Source organism: Xiphophorus maculatus, chromosome 6 (assembly GCF_002775205.1).
Source record: "Xiphophorus maculatus strain JP 163 A chromosome 6, X_maculatus-5.0-male, whole genome shotgun sequence".
Classification (NCBI taxonomy): Eukaryota; Metazoa; Chordata; class Actinopteri; order Cyprinodontiformes; family Poeciliidae; genus Xiphophorus; species Xiphophorus maculatus.
Genome location: NC_036448.1, coordinates 22,866,369 through 22,888,670, shown reverse-complemented (window position 1 = coordinate 22,888,670; position 22,302 = coordinate 22,866,369). Strand labels below are relative to the sequence as shown.

The 22,302-nt window shown below is 37.7% G+C and overlaps 1 protein-coding gene across 4 annotated transcripts in view; it reads left to right on the top strand.

Annotated features, from left to right (window-relative positions):
- Positions 1 to 22,302, top strand: part of mtcl1 (microtubule crosslinking factor 1) — a 90,666-nt gene that overhangs the window by 62,594 nt on the left and 5,770 nt on the right. For 2 of the 4 annotated variants that reach the window (XM_023335171.1, XM_023335172.1), the window contains 5 exons: positions 1,402 to 1,743; positions 2,742 to 2,821; positions 4,047 to 4,471; positions 5,491 to 6,052; positions 6,736 to 7,231. In XM_023335171.1, coding sequence (XP_023190939.1) covers positions 1,402 to 1,743; positions 2,742 to 2,821; positions 4,047 to 4,471; positions 5,491 to 6,052; positions 6,736 to 7,231 — 1,905 coding nt within the window. Of the gene's footprint in view, positions 1 to 1,401; positions 1,744 to 2,741; positions 2,822 to 4,046; positions 4,472 to 5,490; positions 6,053 to 6,735; positions 7,232 to 7,402; positions 7,428 to 10,037; positions 10,096 to 22,302 lie in introns of all 4 variants that reach the window. The other 2 variants (XM_023335173.1, XM_023335174.1) reach the window with 2 other exon arrangements.

Below are 22,302 nucleotides of genomic sequence, written 5' to 3'. Positions count from 1 at the left end.
AGAAAAAAATGGAGTCTATTTACTTAAAGCATCAATAGTTGTATTTATGTGGCCACAGCCCACGGTGTTAATTTAAAGCAGCGCTGTGTTTTATATGGTTCATAGAGAGAGATAATAAAAATCGACAGGGCAGCCAGTGGAAAAAATGACGGGAAATAAATGTTTATTAGAGCTTTCACACATAACAAAGGTTTTAACTGTAAAAGTATCCTTATACAAACTGAAAGATGACAAACCAGAACATATTATTATTAATAATATAACATTTTTAGTAGTTATTAACAGAGTATCATGACTGTCAAGTTTGAAATTATTGCCATAATTTATTTCTTTAATGCAATTATAAATAATCCAGATTTTAAGTCAAGTAATCTTGAGGGTTTAAAAGATTTTAAAGCCCACCTGATGCCACACTGTAGGGCTACACAATATATCGGAGATACAGCACCATCGCAAAATTAATTAGCAAAATTCACATCGCAAAGAACCAGGACTGAAACGATTAATCTTGATTAATCTTGATTAATCAATTCTTTGTTTGTTTCTTTTGAATTAATGAGTTGAGCAGATTATAGATTTGGGACATGGCAATTTTTGTAGGAGAAACATTTGCATAAACTTAGCACTGAAGTGATTAATCGAATTAATCATGATTAATCGATTATTGAAATAATTCTCAACTCCTTTAGTAATTGATTAATATGGAATATACAAAGTCAAAAAAGACCATTTGATGAAAGAGCAACAGACTCAGAGCAGTAATTAAGTCAAAAATGTACAAAAACAAAAACATATATATGTTTATCTGTAAATATATTTTATCTAGAAATGCTCAAGTGGCATAGCTTTGGCTTCAGCTGGTTCAAATTCTGTGTAAAAAATAATTTAAAAAAACTCTTAGAAATCACTTTCTGCTGTCCAATTATTAATTGGTTAATCTATAAAATGATCAGCAGGTTGTCCTTGCACTGTATTTATGTTTAGTCAAACTGAAAGGGTTGAGATTTTCAAATGTTGATGTCAGAAATATTTTTTACCTGCAGATGCATCATTTGCTACATATGATCAAGCATTTGTTTGTAGGAACACTGTTATTGCATTTTGGGCAATAAAATGTTTATTTTCTTATTTTAAAAATTAATGTAATTATTTATTTGTGTCTTTTAATGCATTTCTAATATTGTGTAAAAAAAAAAGGCTGAAATGAAAAATATGCAGGTTGTACCGTTTTTTTATTCAATTAATCATCGGAATAATCAAAGATTAATCGATCAGAATAATCACTAGTTAATTCCAGCAAAAACTGGCAGTACTTCTCCATCTTTAAACTTTTCTTCATGGAGAATCAAGAGAGGGTACGATGAGTTATTTTGATGTGTGTGTTTATCTTTAATCGTTCAGATGCAAAGGGAACTGAACAGCAGGCGAGGCGAAGGCCCCGACATCAGAGATGGCAGCTTAGCCCACAGAGGAGTGTTTTCACCTCAGGAAAGCCCGTGCAGCGTCCCGCGCTCCCCTCACGCTCCTCCGTCCCCCTGTTCGTCCACTCCAGTGCCTGCACCCCCCACGCGCTCCCACTCAGACTCGGAGGCGTTGCTGGGAGAGAAGGGGGCCGCCGTGAGGCTGAAGGGCCCGACGGAGAACCTGTTCCTGGATGCGCTGTCTCTGGACCCCCTCAGTGGCCTGGAGGTCCCGCCGCCCTGCCGACTGGAGAGCGAGAAGAGGTTCCCCTGCATGAACGAGGTTAGCATGTCAATTTTACACTGAAGGTAACGTACGGTAATATAAAAGTATTACCCAATCCCTCACAAGATGATTTTCATAAAGGTGTGGGCCACGTACATAAAAGAAATTAAAATTAATACGTGGCATGTATACTTCTATATTTAATAAGTTATTTTTTTGTAATTTGTATAAAAAATGTATAAATATTTTAAACATATTTAAATTTTATAAATTTTAATTTTTACTGGGTTTTGCATAAACGTACATATATACATAAATACATATTTTTATTTTTTTTATATTTTAACATTTTATAAAGTTATTGATTGGGTTTTACATTTAGGTCTTGATTCAAGGAGATAACTCTGTACATCAATCATTTTATTCATGATTTCAGTTGTGTTTCCATTTTATTTAATGTTTTTAAATGTTGTGTTTTATTTTGGATATTTAAAATGTCTTCCAGTTGCAGTGTGTTGTTTTTTTTGTTGTTTTTTTTTACATAATTTAAGTTTATTAGCCTTCCACGCTAATAAACGTAGTTTATTAAGTTACGTCTGTCACATTAAAATCACAATATCTTTATCTCAGTAACTATGGGCACAAAGCAAAATTTATTATTGTGACAATTGTAGTTCCACTTTGACCACCCAGTTTTTAGTAACAAAAATCCAGCTTTTATTCCTGCTCAGTTAACATCAATTCTTGGTGTTACTGGGTAATAACAGAAGGGTTTGTTGCTGGAAAAATATCTTTTCTAGACCAAATAAATTAAAGAAAATATCCAAAAGTCTATAAAACTGTCTTCATTTTACTAAGACAACAAAACTGCCACTTTGTTTCATTAACATAAAACTTGTTTAAATTGTTAGAGTGCATTAAAAAAAATCACAGCATAATTATTTTGTTTTAAGTTTCTAATACAATATGGCCGCAGAGTAACTTCAGCTCTGGGATTCTTGCCGATGTTTGGCCTCCCCTGCTGGGTGTAAACAGAGTTACATCTGTTGTTTCAGGCTCTGAATGAGATTTCAGAGGGTGACGGCGCTCCTGGATACCCAGAAGAGGAGATGAGGGAAGGTGGAAGTCTCCTCAGGTAGGAGTTAAAGTCAAACCCCATTCAGCCTGACTGGTTGTCGTTTCCAGGCTTTTACTGCATTTCTCTCACTCCTTCCTCCACGACGGCCCCTTGGGACACTTTGTGTTGATTCTGTTTGCTTTTACTAGAAGTGACACACAGTTTGTCCCTGGTGGCTTTTATTTGGGGTTTTCTTTTTAAGCAGGATAGAGATGCACACTGCTATGATTATAAATAATTCAGCCAAGTTTGAAATATTACGAAGGGTTCATTTGGTTTACAAAAAAAAGAAAGAAAGAAGGATAGAACGAAACGGGTTGTGTTAAGATCATTTATCATCCTGAGTGGGGATGGAAAGGAGATGAGTTCATGGTTTTTCAGGATTATATGAAATGTTTTGTCATGTCTATAAAACAAGCCGTTTCAAAAGCTTTCGGAATGTAATGTCACAAATCTTACCTTGTAACCCCAGAGAAGCCCAGCCCGTTACCTAGCAACCCAAGCGGAACTCCACTCGTCACCTAGCAACCCAAGTGGAGTTCCAGAACATTTGGTCATAATAATAATAATAAAAATATTTTTATAATGCCCTTTATATCTTTAGATCTCAAAGGGCAAAAATATAACAAGCAATTGTAATGAATGGAAATAATTAATAAAATTAATAAATAAAAGAGATTAAAACGAATTTCTAAGAAAATGCTTCTGCTTTTCAACGACGTACCGTTGTTTAATCTCTTTGCAACCATTTTTGTGTGAGTGTAAATGTTGAGTTGGGGGGTGGGGCCAGAAGTAACTATTTGAATTAAAAGCAATAAAATGCCCTAAAACAGATAAAAGGAGATCAAAATAGGCATAACTGAGCAGACTAAAATCTCATTATCTTAGAATGATTTTATTCAAAAAAATTTAATGAACATGTTCTAAATAGCCCGTAGCCCAGGAGTGTCCAAAGTGTGGCCTGGGGGCCATTTGCGGCCCCTGAATTCATCATGTGTGGCCCTGACCTCAGTTCAAGAATGATACAAATTTGTTTCCCTGGCACAGGTGTTTACAAAATTATTACAGACAAAGTTAAAATAGAAAAGTACAGCGTAGTAGAAATACTACTAGAAGTTATTTTTTTCAAATGAGTTACTCATGTAAATGTAATTAAGTACATTTAACTAGTTCTTACCCTACTGTGATGGTTTATTACTTGCTCAGGGTTTAATTTATTGCTTTTGATGTGTTTTATGTTCAGAGCCAAGTCTGTTTGCTCCATGAGCGACTTCCAGCGGCTGATGGACAGCTCGCCATTCCTCCCCGACAAGTCACGCCCCGGCGGCCCCGACCGAGACGACGTCACGCCGCCGCTCTCTCCGGACGACCTCAAGTACATCGAGGAGTTCAGCAACAAGGGCTGGGGCTTCCCCGGCCCACGGTCGGTTCTGGAGGGGGAGGCCGGGTCCGACCCGTTTCCGCCAGCCTCCTGGTTCCTGACCACCAGTGCCACCCTGACCACCAGCACCCTGAGCAGCCCCGAGCACTGCCACAAGTCCCCGCTCAGGGGCCCCGGGGCCGGGGTCGGAGTGGAGCACTACGGGGTTCCCATCCTTCACAGTCCGACCAGAGCGGGGGCAGCGGACCGTACCACGACCCAGGACCCGGATCTGCTTTATTCCAAAGGTATTGAGGCTGCAACTAATGATTGTTTTAGTTATCAATTATTCTGATGTATGTAACTATTATAAAAATATTTTTTACTAGGGGTGCACCAATTAATCGATTACTGAAATAGATTATTTCAACAATTGATTCATCATGATTAATCTGATGAATCATTTCAGCCCTACTTAATAGGAGATTTTCTTTTAACAGAATTTGAACTGAGTGAAATTAGAATTATGCCAATTAAGGTTGCTTTTTCATATTAAATTCATAATTTATATATTTTTACAGTTTAGGTTAATTACGACTCTGAATGTGTTGTTCTTTCAACAGAAGCCTCTGTATACGCCAGTTACTAAGACAAGATAAGATGTTTTTTTTACAGGTTCAGCAAGTTGAATATTTAAACTGGACAGAGGAAGAGTAACAGAAATAAAGACAAACAACAAGATACTAAGATATTTTTGATAGAAAGTTATCCAAAAGTACTCGATAACATTTTGTTTTTGCACTGCATCGTTCGATAATCGTTTCAAAACAACAATATTATAGTTTATTGCTATAATTAGTGGGACGACACTGCAAAAGCACAAAATGTAACCAAGTATTTTTGTCTAGTTTCTAGTACAAATATCTTAATACACTTGAAATAAAACAAAACTGACTTACAAGTAACTTTTCAGAAAGACACATGGACTTGTTTTACAAAAATAACTTTTTAATGTTAATTTTAAAAAAGTACTAGTTGAACTGGCAGATATAATTCTAAAGAAAACACAGAGCTGATTCTAATACACAGTTACCGACGGCAACAGACAAAAGGGGGAGGAGCTGTCAGTTACTGGTTGCTATGGTAACCACCAACTGCCAAGAGCAGTGTTACCAAACTTTACATGCCAATAAATGTCTGAAGAAACAACTTGTTGGCTAAACAAAATAAATTAATTCCTGCACACTCATAATTAATTGATTACAAAATTATTTGCTGATTATTTCAACAATCGATTTGTGTCTACTAATCTGATGAATTGTTTCAGCACTAAAGGGTAGCAAACAGCGGCTGGGCGGAGAGGCCGGGGGATCAGACGAGGTGTTCAGCGATCCGCGGTGGCCGTGTCTCCTGGAGGGCGGCGGACTCCGGACGTCTCCCAGTCCGTCCCCCATCTGCTCCACTGTGGGTTACGCCTCTTCTATGGAGCTGCAGCTTGAGAAAAACCTGAGCGACGACATGAAGGAGGTGGCCATCTCCGTCCGCAATGCCATTCGATCGCCGCCGGGGCTGGCGGTGCGCGACACCGCCTGCCAGACCAACGGTTTCACCACGCGAGGAACCCAGACGACCCAGACCATCAGCGTCGGCCTGCAGACGGACCTGCTGCGGAACCTGACCAGCAGCCCCCACCGCTGCCTCACCCCGAAAGGTGGCGGCACGCCCATCTCGTCTCCGTCGCGCGGCACGAGGAAGGTGCAGTACTCGCCGGTGGTGCAAAGCAAGTTCGAGCGACCGTGCTGCTCGCCCAAATACGGCTCCCCAAAGTTGCAGCGCAAGCCATCCACGTCCGGGAAGAACGAGCCGCCAAACAACAGCCGTGCTGCCACGTAAGCAATTAATCAATTAATGATAAATCAAAATGAGCTGGATGATCTCCACTCTGATGATTGAAGGGGAACTGTAATTCAAAATTCACATTTCGCTTTCATTTGGGTCTCTACTGCTTCTAAAAACAACCTAAGCACTTTAAGAAACCACGCAGCTGCTTTATGGCAATAAATTAATGTTTTTTGGTTCCTGGAAGATGAGAGGTTTCAAAAACCTCTGGAATGTAATGTCACAAATCAGAGGGCACTGCACGTTACCTAGCAACCCCAGAAGCCTAGCCTGTTTCCTAGCAACCCAAGTGCAACTCCAGCTTATTTGGTCAGCTGGTTTTGTCTGTGCTGTACAATGGCTGCTGGAAAAGACAAGTGTTTTGTTGTTGACTTACCACCCAGAAAGCGCTTGCTACATTCTTGTTGGTTGTGCAGGAGGCTCCAGTTCTGGCTTTCAAAGATGTACGGTTGCATAATTGCACATCTTTTGCAGCCAATTTTACTTGCGAGTGTAAATGTTGATTTGGCGGCGTGGCCAGCAGCAGCTTATATGGATTTAAAGTGACAAGAGGCCCTAAAAAAGCTGAAAGAAGATCAAAATAGGAAGAACTCACCAAACTATCATTTGAATATGGTCTCAAAACTACATTATCATTTATCGCAATAATTACTTGTTCTTGTTGTCATGACAGCCCCACCGCCATGCCCTCCACCCCCCAGAAGGGCAACAGTGAGTCGGCGTGGGCGCGCTCCACCACCACCCGGGACAGCCCTGTCCACACCACCATCAACGACGGCCTCTCCAGCCTCTTCAACATCATTGACCACACGCCGGTCGTCTTCGAGAAGTTCAACAAATCCCCAAGCCGCTCCCGGCCGACGCCGCCCGCCACCGCAGAGCCCAGCCCGGCTCATGGCGGCGCCATCAGGGGACGGTCACCCAGCCCGGTGCAGCTGATCGTGGAGACGCAGGGCGACAGGAACCCAGAGGTGGTCAGCATCCGGCAGGACCTGTCCGCGCCACCGGGATACACGCTGGCTGAAAATGCGGCGCGTATCCTGAACAAGAAGCTGCAGGAGCAGAGCTTCAGGGAGGAGCGGCGCCTGCAGGCGGGCGGGCAGGGCGGCCACGGCAGGGACGCCGTCCGGACGGCGGAGACGGACAGAGGACAGTCTGGATGTATGGAGGTAAATATACAGACGCCCTGGATTCAGCGCTTCATCATGCAATTGATCTGGCGGCCATGTTTTATGACACACTGACATCATTGCCTCGGATTCCCTTTGAAGACAAACAAGTTTTCAGTCGTAGTCCAGATAACAACATGAACTAAAATGTTGATTTTTTTTTTCTCTCAGATTGAAAACACTGACTGATGCGATGGTAATGTTAAAACATTTAGCTCTCCTCAGAAACACTGAGCCTCTCTCCTCTGCTGCATGCTGGGAGTTTCTTCTTCTCTCTGTATCTTCCTTCTGCTTGTAGTCTGTCTTCTGGCCTCCGACTTTTACTGAAATACGCTTCACTTTGCTGATAACTGGAGCTGTGCGTCAATATTGCACAGACTTACAGCTTAAGAGTGAAATTATTAATCAATCTTTTAGGGCTGGGCGATAATTCAATGTTATTATTTTATTGATTATTTGATATTTTAATATTTAACTTTTGGAAGATAAATTCCTTGTGTTTCTAGGATTTAGAGTGATGCCCAGGGCGGCCATCTTGTTTTAGAGCTTCTATTTACTTGAACTTTGAACTCAGGTAAATTCTATTAGGGCCAGATAGAGCTGGACAATAAATCAGTAACAATATATATTGCAGTGGACACATAATCATTATCAATAGATAATACATCTGATCAAATGTTCAATATATAGAATATTCTCTGAACTCCCCGCACAGCATTCTGGGGGATGTAGGCAGAGGAAAGATTTTAACAGCTCAATCTCTCTCACATCCAGCTAAGCAATATTGGTGGAATCAGCTAACTAACTCACTCACTCTTTGGTTACCTAGCAACTCGCTCATTCTGTGGTTACCTAGCAACAACTTGGTGAGTAACAGCAGCAGTTTAAAGTTCCATCATAACTGCTGAAAAATGAAAAAAACAACAGCTTTGAGTGAAAACTGTGGATAAAACAGGAAAGATCATGCCACCAGTTTGGCAGAATTTCAGATATATATATACAGTATATATATATATATATATAAAATGTATCAATAATTATAAATATATACATTCATCGATATCGAAATGGTTATATCGGGACATTGTTTTCAGCCATATTGCCCAGCAAACTACAGTTATTTTTTCTTTTACTTGCAACAAAGTCATAATATCACAAGAATAATTCTGTAATATTAGGAGAATAAAATGGAAATTTTATGAGAACTTCAACAATAAAAATAGCATAAAATTAAAATGAGGAATGTTGCAGATCTTATAAAATCATACTTTATTATAAGTCTTGCAAATAAGGAAATACTTCATTTTCTAACATATTACCATTAAATTCTTACTAGTAGCAGCACTTTGGAACAATTGTGGATATGACTTAATCTATTTCAAATTAAAAACTGAGCTGGTCACATTAAATCCTTATAACTTTTGAAACATTTCAGAACAGATGAGTGAAATAAAACCCATTTTTGAAAACATTTTCTGTTTGTAATTTGTTTTTTAGAAAAGAAAGTAAGAAAAAAATAGATAAAAATCACATCTGATATGAAAGAGAGCCACATCGCCCAGCCCTACAAATATCACTGAATCCAATTAAATCCTTAACCAGAATGCATAAGCAGTTGTGCTTTGAGTGGCTTGATCAAATCAGAGCTTCAGCCGTTCAGAGAAAATATATCTGCAATAAATATACATAATTTAAAAATAAACTGTTAATGTTTATCAATTTATTGCAGAAATACTTTACCCTATAAAAAAAATTAAATGTTGTATCCTTAAAGAGTTGTTGTGTATGGTGATAGATCTCCAGTAGCAGTCAGTGTTGCTGCGGAACTGAAGATGCTTCTGACTGAAGAGTGCTGCTACATGATGGTCTCATGACTGTCACGCTTAGCAGTTGATTACAACTGCTAATCAGATGCTCCCAGTTGTAAAAACAACACCTTGTTGCCATGGTTACACGTCATAATAACTGTCCAAAAGTTAAAAAAAATGTTGGAGCAAAAATCCCTCCAAAACCAGAAGGAATAATTATCCAAAAAATGGTAACACCTCAACCAAAAGATTGTGAAATAAAGTTTATAAACGAAGCTAATCACAACTACACTGCAAAAACACAAACTCTTACCAAGTATGTTTGGTCAATTTATAAATAAGTTGACATTGATGTTGGAATGTTTTACAGTATTTGAACCAGATGAAGCTAAAACTGTCACTTGAGGAGTTCAGGTGGAACATATTTACAGACTAAGGGTTGTAAAATGTATGTATATATATTTTTTCAGATTTTTGGCTTACATGCTGCTTTGAGTGTGTTGTTCTTCCAGCAAATTACCTTTTAGAGTGTGTATACTCTAGTTAACAATTAATCGATCACCAATTTAGCTGGCGATTAATCACAATTAATCATTTCAGCCGGTCTTCTGAAAGTAATCAGAATGAATTTTAAGTTATCCAAGTAAAAGAGGCTAAATATCAAATGCGCACCACACTTTTCAGATTTTTATATTGAAAAACATAAATAAAAATTCACTTAACTGGAAGGAAGCTACAGGATTTTCAAAACTCACTGACATGGAAGTTAGCTGTTTCTTCTGCTGCTTTTATTCCAGGTTTGTTTAACTGCTCTGTGATCTGGAGGCTGCAACTCGCCACCCTATGTCTGCTTTCAATTTGCAAATCCTTCTTTTCCGTTGCTCAGTTTTATAAAATAACATTTCCTGCTCTATATCTTCCCTTCCTCTCCCCCGTTTCCTCCTCTTCCTCCTCTCTCGGCTCGCTCTGTCCCTCCTCTTTCCTGTCCGCTGATCCAGAACCACACTGTCATACTAACAACTCCTTGGGGACTCTAATTCTGCTTGTCTCCATGATGTAAGTTCCTCTTCCTCCTCCTTCTGTTCTTCTTCTTCTCCCTTGTCCTGTGGCGGTGGGTTCACCGGGCTCGCGGACCTTTCACCTCCTCCACATGCCCTCTCCTCATGAATGCATGCTTCACAGGTCAGCAGCGTGTGAAGCCATCGGCGCGGTCGACACGTTGTGCCATGCCTGTGTTGGTTCTGCTCCTTCGTGGTGATGCATGCTCTGTTTATCTCTGTGGGACCCGACTGCTGGTTTTGCATGTTGTTGTCCATTAAATATCAGTCGCACAAATTCCACTACAACCCCATTCTGTTTGTTACAGTATTAATATTCAGATGAAACTTATTCACACTTTCTGCACTTAGGATGTAAAACAGCCTCTGTTCTCATTCAGAGCCGGCCCAAAGCATAAGCAAGTTAAAGCTGCAGTTAGTAACTTTTAAATAGGCAGGAAAAAAACAGCAGAGGTGGGCAGAGTATCCAAAACATGTACTCAAGTAAGAATAGATATACTATTTTTTCCTCAAGTAAAAGTAAAAAGTAGCTGTCCGAGAAATTACTCAAGAATAAAAAAGTATTTAGTAAAAACTCTACTGAAGTACTGAGTAACTCATCAAATTATCAGTCATTTAATATTTTAAAATTACATCATTAGTTTGACCAAAATATAAAGTGAAGTGGAAATTTTGGTATTTTAAGGACAAAAATGACAATAATTCATATAAGTAACAAAAAATAACAAAATCAGGCAAAAGAAAATGTTTCCAAACCAGTTTCTTAAGAAATCTTTATAAAAACTGCAGGTGTCTGTCATTCAATGGGTAGAAAATCCAGAAATTTACTCAAGTAAGAGTAGAAGTACTTCATAATAAAATTAAAAAGTACATTTTTTTTCCAAAAAGTTACTCAAATAAATATGCTTGAGTAAATGTGGCTACTTACTGCCCGCCTCTGATTGTGAGACAGATAATCTGTGAAAAAATCAATGTCTTCTCCTATCGTGGCCTGCAAAATTGCCGGTCAAAAACAACCAATCAGAGCCACGAGGCGGGTCTTAGCGTTGTCAATCAACCCCATGTACCAATGGTGGAAAATCAACCTACTGTTACAGAAAAGACCTTTATCCACTGTTATCGGTAGCTATGCTAACTAGCCTTTGCATCTGTGACAAAGGCTATGTTGGAGTGAACCAGCTTTAGCATAGCAGAGAGCAAACAAGAGTGATTGACAGCGATAAGACCCTCCTTTTTTTCACAGATTATTTGTCTTATACTGTCACAGTATAAGACCTCTTTCCATAATGATAGTTTTAACAAATAATGATAGTTTTAACAAATATGTAAAAAGAAGCATCCTTTTCTATAAAAGTTACATACCACATCTCTAAGCGGCTACTTTGGTCTCCCAAGCACCACGGGGCCCCCAAGAGCACCAAGCTAGCATTTTATATATTTATATATAGATATATATATATATATATATATATATAAATATATAGAGATATATCTATATATAGATATATCTCTATATATCTATATATAGAGAGAGAGATATATAGAGATGTATCTATATATAGATAGATATATCTCTCTATATATGTTATTATTTTTATTTTCTTTTATATGTGTGTGTGTGAAGTAATAGGAGCTGCGTTTCCATTACAAATGTGCACAAGACCTTGTTGATATTCTGCTGATGTTGAAAAAACACAATTTTTGTTTCTATTAAAACATAAATTAAAAAAATCTCCCGTGAATAAGTTTGTTAAAAAACATGCTGTGCCGTCATCCTCCCACCACTTCCTATCGTCTTCTTCGTCTTTTCCGCCAGTAGTAACAGCCGGTTGTTGGTCATGTGACTCGTGTGATGTGGAAAAAAGTCTTCCCATCGCACTTTTGTGAAACACTCCAATTTCGAAAAATGACTTTTTTTTATTTGCTTTTTGCACATTTATTTTTGTAATTCCAATTTTTGCTGTTATGTGGTCAATGGAAACGCATCAACATACAAAAATAATACAAAACAAACACTTTCACATTATTTCTTTATAGTTGTTATATAATAGGTAAATACCTTCCTGCTGTTCGAGAAATATAAAATATTAAACTTCTTATGTTGTTTACTGTAAATATAGTTTTTATCTACTTATATTACTTTCAAATAACTAAAATAATATGGCACACTTAAATACCACCCTGCATTTCAAAATTCAAATTGTTTATTTTAGATTGCTACATAATAACACTGGTATGATGTAAGCTAGTTACAAAATGATGCTGATGACAGCAGGTATGTTAGAGTAGCTTAGGAATGATAAAACATCTGCTGTTGTGTTGTATGGGGGACCCAAATGAAAATCTGCTTTGGGCCCCAAAAATGCTTGGGCCGGCCCTGCTCTCATTCACATATTAAAGGTGTTTTTGGGAAGTTGACATTTGTGGATTTTAACATTAACATAACAACTTATTTCATAACTTTATTACTCACTTTGTATGTTGTGCATGTGCTACAAACCACTAACAACAAACAAACTATTAACCTTTGACCTTGTCACTCATGTGTTGATGCTAATTATGAAGACGAAATGTTAAAGGGAATAAATCAGTTTTCATTCAACTTTTCCTTTTGAATTGGGTTTAGCTGAGAGGTGTGTGAATAAATCCAAAATTTTAATCATGCTGAAGTTGGTATCAGCATCATGTCGATACTAATGTGGTAAAATTGATACTTTAGTCTCAGAATCCATCTTGAATTTTTTTTTATTTTTGTATTGTACTTTCTGAATGCCATCTCAAAAATATCTCGTTTAGATTTGCTCTCAATTGGTAATTTTTTGCACTTTTTTGCAAACTTTTGTTTTTCTATTTATCATGTTAATGTGTTGTAACAACATAATTTAAAGGAAAATCCACAAAAACACCTCACGGTCTGGAGGTTGATGATATATAAAACTTAAATAATAAAACATATCAATATTGATATCAGTATTGGTGACTCTGTATTTACTTTAGTATCCGATCAATACAAAACCTTGCAGAATTGCACATCTAGTTTAGGCTAGCAGCTAATACCAAAGCTAGTTCCCAAACTACAGAGCCACTTAATAAAGTAGAATATTATTCAAGTAAATTTATTACATTAAACTTTTAATTTGATCCATTTTTCATAACCACACATTATTTTTTATTCTTAACGTGTATTCTGAAGTATTATTGAATAAGTATAGATCATTATAAATTGATTAATAATCATGCAAAACCACAGTTGGGATCCTAAAACTCATCAGATTTGGGTGTTTTGATCGTTTGTTCATCTAAAAGTTGCTCTAGTAAAAAACGTCTGACAGATTTTACAGGTTGGATGTTTTTCCATTTGAGCTGCTTTTAAATCAGACTAACGCTGTTTCCACTAGGTTCACTTCTATATGTCATAATATCATTTGTGATGGTTTTGCTTCACCTTTCCAGTGCATTATGGGATTGTTTTTCCTCCAGGTTGATCCGATTGTTTCCTTTGACAAAAGATGAAGATGACTGGTGGCGTTTTTATTTTCCTTTTAAAAATATACTTTTGTACACATCTAACACATTTGTGTTGTAAAAAAACATCAAATAATTCAATTTAAATGTAAAAACCCTAAATTTAGTTTTCCCAGGATGGAAAATGTTTAATTTTATTCATGACAATTGTCCCTGACAGTTGCTTCATGAAATAATATTGAATTATTTATGTGCTTTTTGTGACATTAAACATTCAGATATGTTAGTATTTATTTCTCAGTTAATTTTTTATTTCAATAAGTTGTTTTGTAAAAGATTAAAGGTTTTCCGTTGGTTGACCCGGAGCGAAGACTGTTTCTGCCATGTTAAAGAAAATAATAAACATATTTTTAGCTGCTTAATTAACATACAGTTTGAATCTAAAGTAAATATGGCAGATTTAGATTTAAAATTATTTATTTATTTAATCAGAAAGTTTGCTTCTGATTAGAAATTAGATATAATCCCTCAAAAGATAATAAAATCATCTAAATGAGATTTATATTTTTTTTCTTTACATCTTATTAAATGGAAAGAAATGAAGGAGCTAGTGTGCATTCAGAAATTCAGGATTTGTGTTTTTCCGTCATTGCTGTTCTAATGTATGTTGGGCTGTTTTCCAAAAAGCTGGAAATGTTGATTTTAGATCTTTGATCTGATGTTTTTGCGACAAAAACTTCGTAAAGTCCTGCAAGCCGCCGTCAAACGCCTGGATTTCTGAATCAGTTTTAACCAGGATCACATTTTCCATCCCCGTTATCGATCACTGCGATCATGTCGCTTAACAAGTGAAATAATTTTGTGAGAAATACATTTGGTTATTTTAAGTGAATTTAGAAAACAGTTTGTTGATCCGAAGTATTTTAGAAGACAGAAAAGCCTAACTCAACTCCCACCTGAGAGATTTAATTAAAGGGCCAGTGTTGTGTAAAAATTTACGTTTTTGAGCTTTATGTTATGTTAGAATTTTATTCCCTCCTCAAAAACGTACCTGGAGTGTTGTTTTGATTCTTTTATGCAGGTTTGAGAAATCCTTTAATCTCCAGGGCAACCATTAAGCTGTGCAAAACGCCTGGGTGGACCTAGCCCCGCCTTCGAGGCACAGCTCCTCCTCAGAGCTGCAATTTCAACGTTTCCAGCAGAAATGAGCAAACACTGTTTGGAAATGTTGATCAGCTGAGCTCCGTAAGGAGGCAACTTCTCAGTGAAATGCTGGTAAAAACATTAAAGGGTTAATAAAGGAGCCATGTTGTGATAACCTCCTAAAGGCAGAGTTTCTTAAAGAGACAGAGGCATTAAATTCCAAAGTCATATTTGATCTACGGTGAACCCTCTGTATAATAATGCTATAACGCTGTTCACCTTTCACGGTCTCGCTGCTTCGCAAATTTTTTTTGTGCAGGTTTTTTCAGTGCATTGTGTTCTGTGTCCTGATTGGCTAAACATTCTCTGCACTTCTTCTCTACCTGTGAGCCAATAACATTACGGTATTTAAATATACGTAATACAGCTTGGCAAATTTTGGTAAATGTTTTTGCAAAAGGAGAAAAAAAGAGCGACAACAACAACCGATAACTATGTTCTTCTTTCGAAAGAAAACACCTTCACCGCAGGCTTCAGGAGAAAAAGCCACTAGAGAGCGGAGTCAGGCCGCAGCGTCCCAGTCAGAGGAACAGTGAAATACGCGAGTCACAGTTTGTCCTACTGTACTTTGTATTGATGATTAAAATGATTATTTTACTGTAGTTATTTACTGTAGTAATAAAGCGTTATATTTGTTTAAAAAAAATGCTTGGGCCTGAAATGATGAAATAATTTCCCTGCTGGGATGAATAAAGTAATTCTATTCTATTCTATTCTAAAACAGGTTTTGTTCTTTGATTTCAATGTAGAGTATTTAATTATGCTGTATAATAATTGTAAAAAATAAAAGTAACTACTTCACGGATTTCGCCTATCAAGGGTTCTTTTCGGAACGCAACCCGCGTGAAAAGTGAGGATTCACTTTAATCTATATTGCAAAAAAAGACAGGTAGAGAAGAAGCGCAGAGACTGTTTAGCCAATCAGGACGCAGAACTCGATGCACTGTGAAAAAAACTGCACAAAAAAAATCCGCGATGCAGCAAGACGGAGAAAGGTGAACAGCGTTATAACGAGGGTTTACCGTAGATCAAATATGACTTTGGAATTTAATGCCTCTGTCACTGTAAATATATATATATGTACTGTATATATATATATATTTATAGATTTATTTATACATATATATATATATATATATATTGGTAGAGGTAGATATATAGATAGATTGATTGATATCGACATATCAATCTACCTCTACCGATATATATATAGATATATAGATATATATATCTATATAGATATATATATATATATCTATATATATATATAGAGAGAGATATATATATATAGATATATATATATCTCTCTCTATATATATATATATATATGTATATAGATATATTTATATCAGTAGAGGTAGATATATAGATAGATTGATTGATATAGATATATACAGTACAGACCAAAAGTTTGGACACAACTGTGTGTCCAAACTTTTGGTCTGTACTGTATATATCTATATACATAGATCTATATATCAGTATGTACTATTTACAGAGAGAGAGAGAGAGAGGAAGGTGTATATATATATACATGTATATGTGTGTGTGTGTATATACAGTACAGACCAAAAGTTTGGACACACCTTCTAATTCAATGGGTTTTCTTTATTTTCAAGACTATTTATAAGGCAATAAATCCCACTTATTAACCTGACAGGGCAACACCTATGAAGTGAAAACCATTTCAGGTGACGACCTCTTGAAGCTCATCAAGGAAATGCAGAGTGTGTGCAAAGCAGTAATCACAGCAAAAGGTTGCTACTTTGAAGAAACTAGAATATAAGGGGTATTTTCAGTTGTTTTACACTTTTTTGTTTAGTGCATATTTCCACATGTGTTATTCATAGTTTTGATGCCTTCAGTGTGAATCTACAATGTCAATAGTCATGAAAATAAAGGAAACTCATTGAATTAAAAGGTGTGTCCAAACTTTTGGTCTGTACTTTATATAGGCCTATATATATTTATATACAGTATATCCGTATATGTATATAGAGAGAGGTAGAGGTAGATATACTGTATATAGATTGATTGATATCTAGATATATATATATGTATATACTGTATATACACAGTATATATATATTTATATATATTTATAGAGAGAGACAGATTTATATATAGATATACAGTAGATAGATATCTATGTCTATATATATAAGTAAATTTAGATATAGATATATATATATATCTTCCCCAGAAAGATAAATAGTTTTCAAAGTTTTTTCCAATTTGAGGTTTAGACTTCTAAAAACCTCTTTTAGTTTCATGCTGTTTACATTTTCTTTTCCCAAATCTCCCTTTAATTAATAAATTGTGTTTGTCTTATTTTCTGTTTAGAATTAGAAATAAAAATCTTACAATGAATGAACTGATGTTGTTGAACGTGGGGGAAGCCGGAGCACCCGGAGTGAACCCACAGCTACACGGAGAGACGTTTCCCACCGTGCAGTCCTGGCTTTTTAATATTAAAATGTCCAATTAACAACAACAGTAGCTCTTTATCCAATTACCACCAACCACCCAACCCACACAGGCCCCACCCCCCTTTTAAATCTAATGTACTGGAGACAAACTGATGTCTACGCTGGATGGACGTCACTTCTGCCTTTGAACTGGCGCAGACATGATGGAGTTACAGCCTTTTTGATTCGCCTCCACAGAGAAATCTTTTTAATGGGTCTCTCTTCTGGTTCAGAGTTGTTCTGATCAGCTGACTCTTTGGCTGCTTGAGTCTCTGATTCCTCAGGTGTTGTTTGGATTACATCTTTGTTTAATGTAACCTTTACCTGTGCAGACGATGTTCTCTGTTTTTTCATCAGATCACTCTCCCCCTCTGTGGAAACGACAGGAACCTTACCTGTTACATCTACTGAGACTTTGCAATGTTTTGTCTCTGTTTGCTCAGACGCTGCCTGTGGGATCTCTGGTATTATTTCTAAATCAGTTTTTGGCGTATCAGTGTTTCGGATCAAGTTTTGATCCGTCTCTTTTGGGTTTAAAATGGTTTCCAGTTTAGCTTTCTTTGCCTTCTTTTTCTTACATTTTGATTTGGTCAGTGGCCTTTTCTCATCTGGTTGATCCCCATTTTGTTGTATTTCAGGGACCATCTGGTCTTCAGTCGCCGGCTGTTGTTTACCAATCACTGTTTCATTTTTATGAATCTCAATTATGATGGTGCCTGTCTGATCCCCGACTGTTTCTGGTATTGAAACTTCTTGTTCTGTGTTTTCTACAGAAACTTTATCATTGTTGAGGTTTTCCAATTCAGAGGCAACTTTCATTGCTACCTTTCTCTTGTTCTTGCGTTTATATTTCTTTGGTGGTTTTCTCTCTTTCTGGTCTCCATTTTGTTGGGTTTCACAGACCGTTTCTTCTTCAGTGGTCTGTTGTTCTTTAGCGATGACTGTTTCTTTTGTATGAATCTCAGTTTTAACGGAGGATGTCTGATCCTCAACTCTTTCTACTGTAGAAACTACTTCATGTTCAGATTTTTCTCCATAAAGGTTTTCATTTTTGAGGGTCTCCAGCTCACAATCAGCTTTTATTGCTGCCTTTCTCTTGTTCTTGCATTTATATTTCTTTGGTGGTTGTTTCTCATCTTGCTGGTCCCCATTGTGTTGGATTTCAGAGACCGTTTCTTCTTCAATGATCTGCTCTATGGTAGCGATCTCTGTTTCTATCATATGAATATAATTTTTAATGGAGGCCATCTGATTCCCACCTGTTCCTACTATAGGAACTTCTTCTAGTTCACTGTTTTCATTATTCAGGGTCTCCAGCTCACAGGCAGCTTTCATTGCTGACTTTCTCTTGATCTTGTGTTCATATTTCTTCGAAGGTTTTTTCTCATCTTGATGGTCCTGGCATCTGGATTCCAGCATATCTATCTCAGTTTGCGTGGAAATGGTTTGACAGATTGGTTTTAGTGGATAGCTGGTTTCCAGCATATCCATCTCCGTTTGCGTGGAAATGGTTTGACAGACTGGTTTTGGTGGATAGCTGGTTTCCTGCAGATCCATCTCCGTTTGCGTGGAAATGGTTTGACAGACTGGTTTTGGTGGATAGCTGGTTTCCAGCATATCTATCTCAGTTTGCGTGGAAATGGATTGACAGACTGGTTTTAGTGGATAGCTGGTTTCCTGCAGATCCATCTCAGTTTGCGTGGAAGCAGATTGATAATTGGCTGCTTTCTGCTTTGGGCTTTCTTGTGAATCTGTCTGAATTTGTACGGAAACCATTAACTTATTGCTTTGTCTTCTCTCTGAAAGTACTTTCCTCATCATATCTTTCTCCTGTCTAAGTCTAGCATTGAGTTTTTTGTTCGTATCAAACATCTCATCAAGCTGTTTCATAAGGTATTTCTCTACTTCTTTGAATCTCAATTCAGTTTCCTTAAATTTGGCAAGACATGTACACTTTGCTTGACTTGTCCTTTCAGAAGAGTGGGGCAAGTTTTGAATTTCGTTTATACTTTCTCCTTGAACATTTTCTGCTGTTTGATTATGAGGAACCTCCGTTAAATTCTCTGTTTGGATCTTGTCCTTTTTCAAGGAAGCTGCCTCATCCCGTTCTTGTGCCTGCATTGAAACATTTGGGGTTTCAATATTCTCAGCAATAAAACTTATATCTATGTGCGGTTCTGACTTGGGGAGCGTTTTCCAAATTGTCTTCTTTCCTCTGATGGGCAAAGCTGCCTGAAAACTTTGGTTTTCCTTCACAGGACCGTTATTGACGTCACTGTTTTCAGAAAAAAACGCAAGATCTATGACAGCATCAGGCTCGGGGAAAGATTTCCATAACAGTGGCGTCTTCTTGATGCGCTTCGTCTTTGATGTTTGTTTATCCTCTTTCTGATCCACTTTCTTCTGTGATTTTGAGATGTTTTTCTTTTCGGTGACCAGTTCTGTTGTAGAAATCACAGGTTCCTCTTTGCAAATCTCCTTCTTTAAGGAATTTTCCTGCCCACCTTCTTCTTCAGGCAGAGAAGTGTCCTGCTTTTTAACATTTTCAACGCCAGACTTAAAGGACTGTTCCTTCTCTGGTGTCTCCTGCAGTACAGAGATCGATTCCTGTTTGGTATCCAGTGAAGCGTCTTCCGCTCCAGTACTTTCAGCTGAAATCCTTTGATCAGCAGGGGCATGTGTCTCCAACCAGATTTGAAAGGGTATCCTTTTCTTCTTGTTGCGCCTGGTTGTTGGTGGCTGTTCCTTAGACATAGAGGGCTGTTCCTTTTCTGCTATGTCGATTGTCTCCTGCACTCCAGCGATGGACTCCTCCTCGCTGACCAGTGAATCGTTCTGCTTTTCATTATTTCCTGCAGAAATCTCTTCGTCAATGGGTACTTGTTCCTCCGAACAAGTTTTAATTGGTACCTGGTTCTTCTCATTGGACTCACTCTCAGGTGTCGGTCTGTCCCCTTTTTGATCCACTGTCTCCAGATCTTTGGCGATCGATTCATTTTCAAAAACCAGTGAAGCGTCCTGCTGTTCGATATTTTTAGCAGAAACCTTAAGCTCTTGCTGCTCCAACCAGACTGCAAACGGCACCTTCTTCTTCTTGTGCTTGGGTGGCTGTAATTCCCTTTCGACAATGTTGTTGGATGCAACCTCTTCGATTCTAGGTTGGCTGGACTCCATTTTATCCTTTGCTTGTTTCAGGTTCTAAAATCACTTTTCTAAAACCTCGGTAAAGATTTCACGATACGTTTGATGTCAATCTCCAAAAGAAATGTCCACCAAACAAAGTTGAAAATCTTACTGTGAACTGCTAAATAAATTCTCGAGAGAAACGTATCAACAACGGCTGCTAAACGGCTGTGATGAAAGTAGATGATGTGAGCCGCTTATATAATCGCTGGTGATGTCAGAATTCTGCCTTTGGAGTTATATTGTGATGTCACCTTGTGATGTCACAGTGTCGTTTAATATTCAGAGCGAGCTTGTCTGATGGATTTTTTATTAACATGACAGATGCGCGCGCAACCTGACTGCAGAAAGAGTCAATGGGCTTTTAAACTGTCACTGGTTGCCATAGTTACCAGTGGACAGAAGTGAGCCAGAGCCTCACCTGTCATAATGGAAAAATATAATGATAAAATAATTTATATTGCTATTTTCACCCTGTGGTTTGTACTGTAAAGTAATTATTTTTTATTTAGTTTAACCATTTTTTATTATTTTATTCTTCAAAATCACTAAAATTTTCGCATTTTCCCATTCAAATGCTCGGAAGCCCAGCAGGTGAGGCAGCAGCCAGGTGAGCCTCACCTGAGATTGCGCAACCTCCCGCTAACTGCCATTCGATGAGAGCAGGGTCCTCCTGTCTGTATGTCGCCAATAAAATGGTTATAAAAACATTTCATATATGAACTGCTTTTCCATAATTTAGCTTATGTATTTAATGTACAGTGTTTTTGTCACCAACTGTGTGTGTAACGTGCTTCGTGTGATGAGGAGCGATCAGAAACGGCAGAGAACAGATTAGAGGTGAGGCAGGCAGTTCTCTTGCCTCATGACAGGGGGCGCAATTGATCCCAGACATTGTGATTCCACAACTGCAGAGTAAGAGACAGTAACAGCGAGCTAGGCATGGAGCTAGGCATGGAGCTAGCCATGGGGTTAGCCATGGGGCTAACCATGGAGCTAGGCATGGAGCTAGCCATGGGGCTAACCATGGAGCTAACCATGGAGCTAGGCATGGAGCTAGCCATGGAGCTAACCATGGAGCTAGCCATGGGGCTAGCCATGGGGCTAACCATGGAGCCATATCATAAAGTAAAGTGCAGTGATATATTTATAGTTTTCTCCTCCTTCCACAGCAATCACTTATTAATAATGGCAAAATAAACATTAAGCCTAAAACCATGTTACTAACAGACTGAATGTTCTGCTCTTTGGGTGGGAAATATTTCAGTGGTTTTTTAGGGACCTTGTTGTCAGTTGCTATGGCAACGAGTCTGCGTGTAGCCTGGCCGATGCAGAGAGCGAGAAAGTCGTGGTTTTGAGTTGCACTTAAACGGGTTTTCCCTTTGCTGTGGAGCACAGCGCGAAATTAACCCTTTAACAACCACACCAAGAAAAAAACCTGTGAAAATTTTTTTCTTTGCATTTCTTTTACCCTAGGGTGACTCGTATACACAATCAAAAAAAAAAATTCCAACAGACCCTGTGGTTTTTAAAATATTGATCTCTACCAAACAGTTGAGATGTCACTTGATGGTTTAAGTATATGATGTAATAAAAATACCAAGTACAGTAGATAAATTCAAATAAAATGCTAATTTATAAAGAAATAACCAACAAAAAATGTCTGGGGCATTGGATACAGTTTATTTCTGTCAAAATGCCACAAAACACTGGTTTGAATTTCAACCAAGGAAAATATTGCGTCGAACAAGGGAATATTGCATTTTTAATCTTCCCATCTTGACTGTATCTGTATTAAAGTGCAACAGCACAAAATTCTCACATTCAATCCACTTCTGATTATAGGTAACAGTGCAAAATATTCATTTTTACATTCAAAAAGGAAA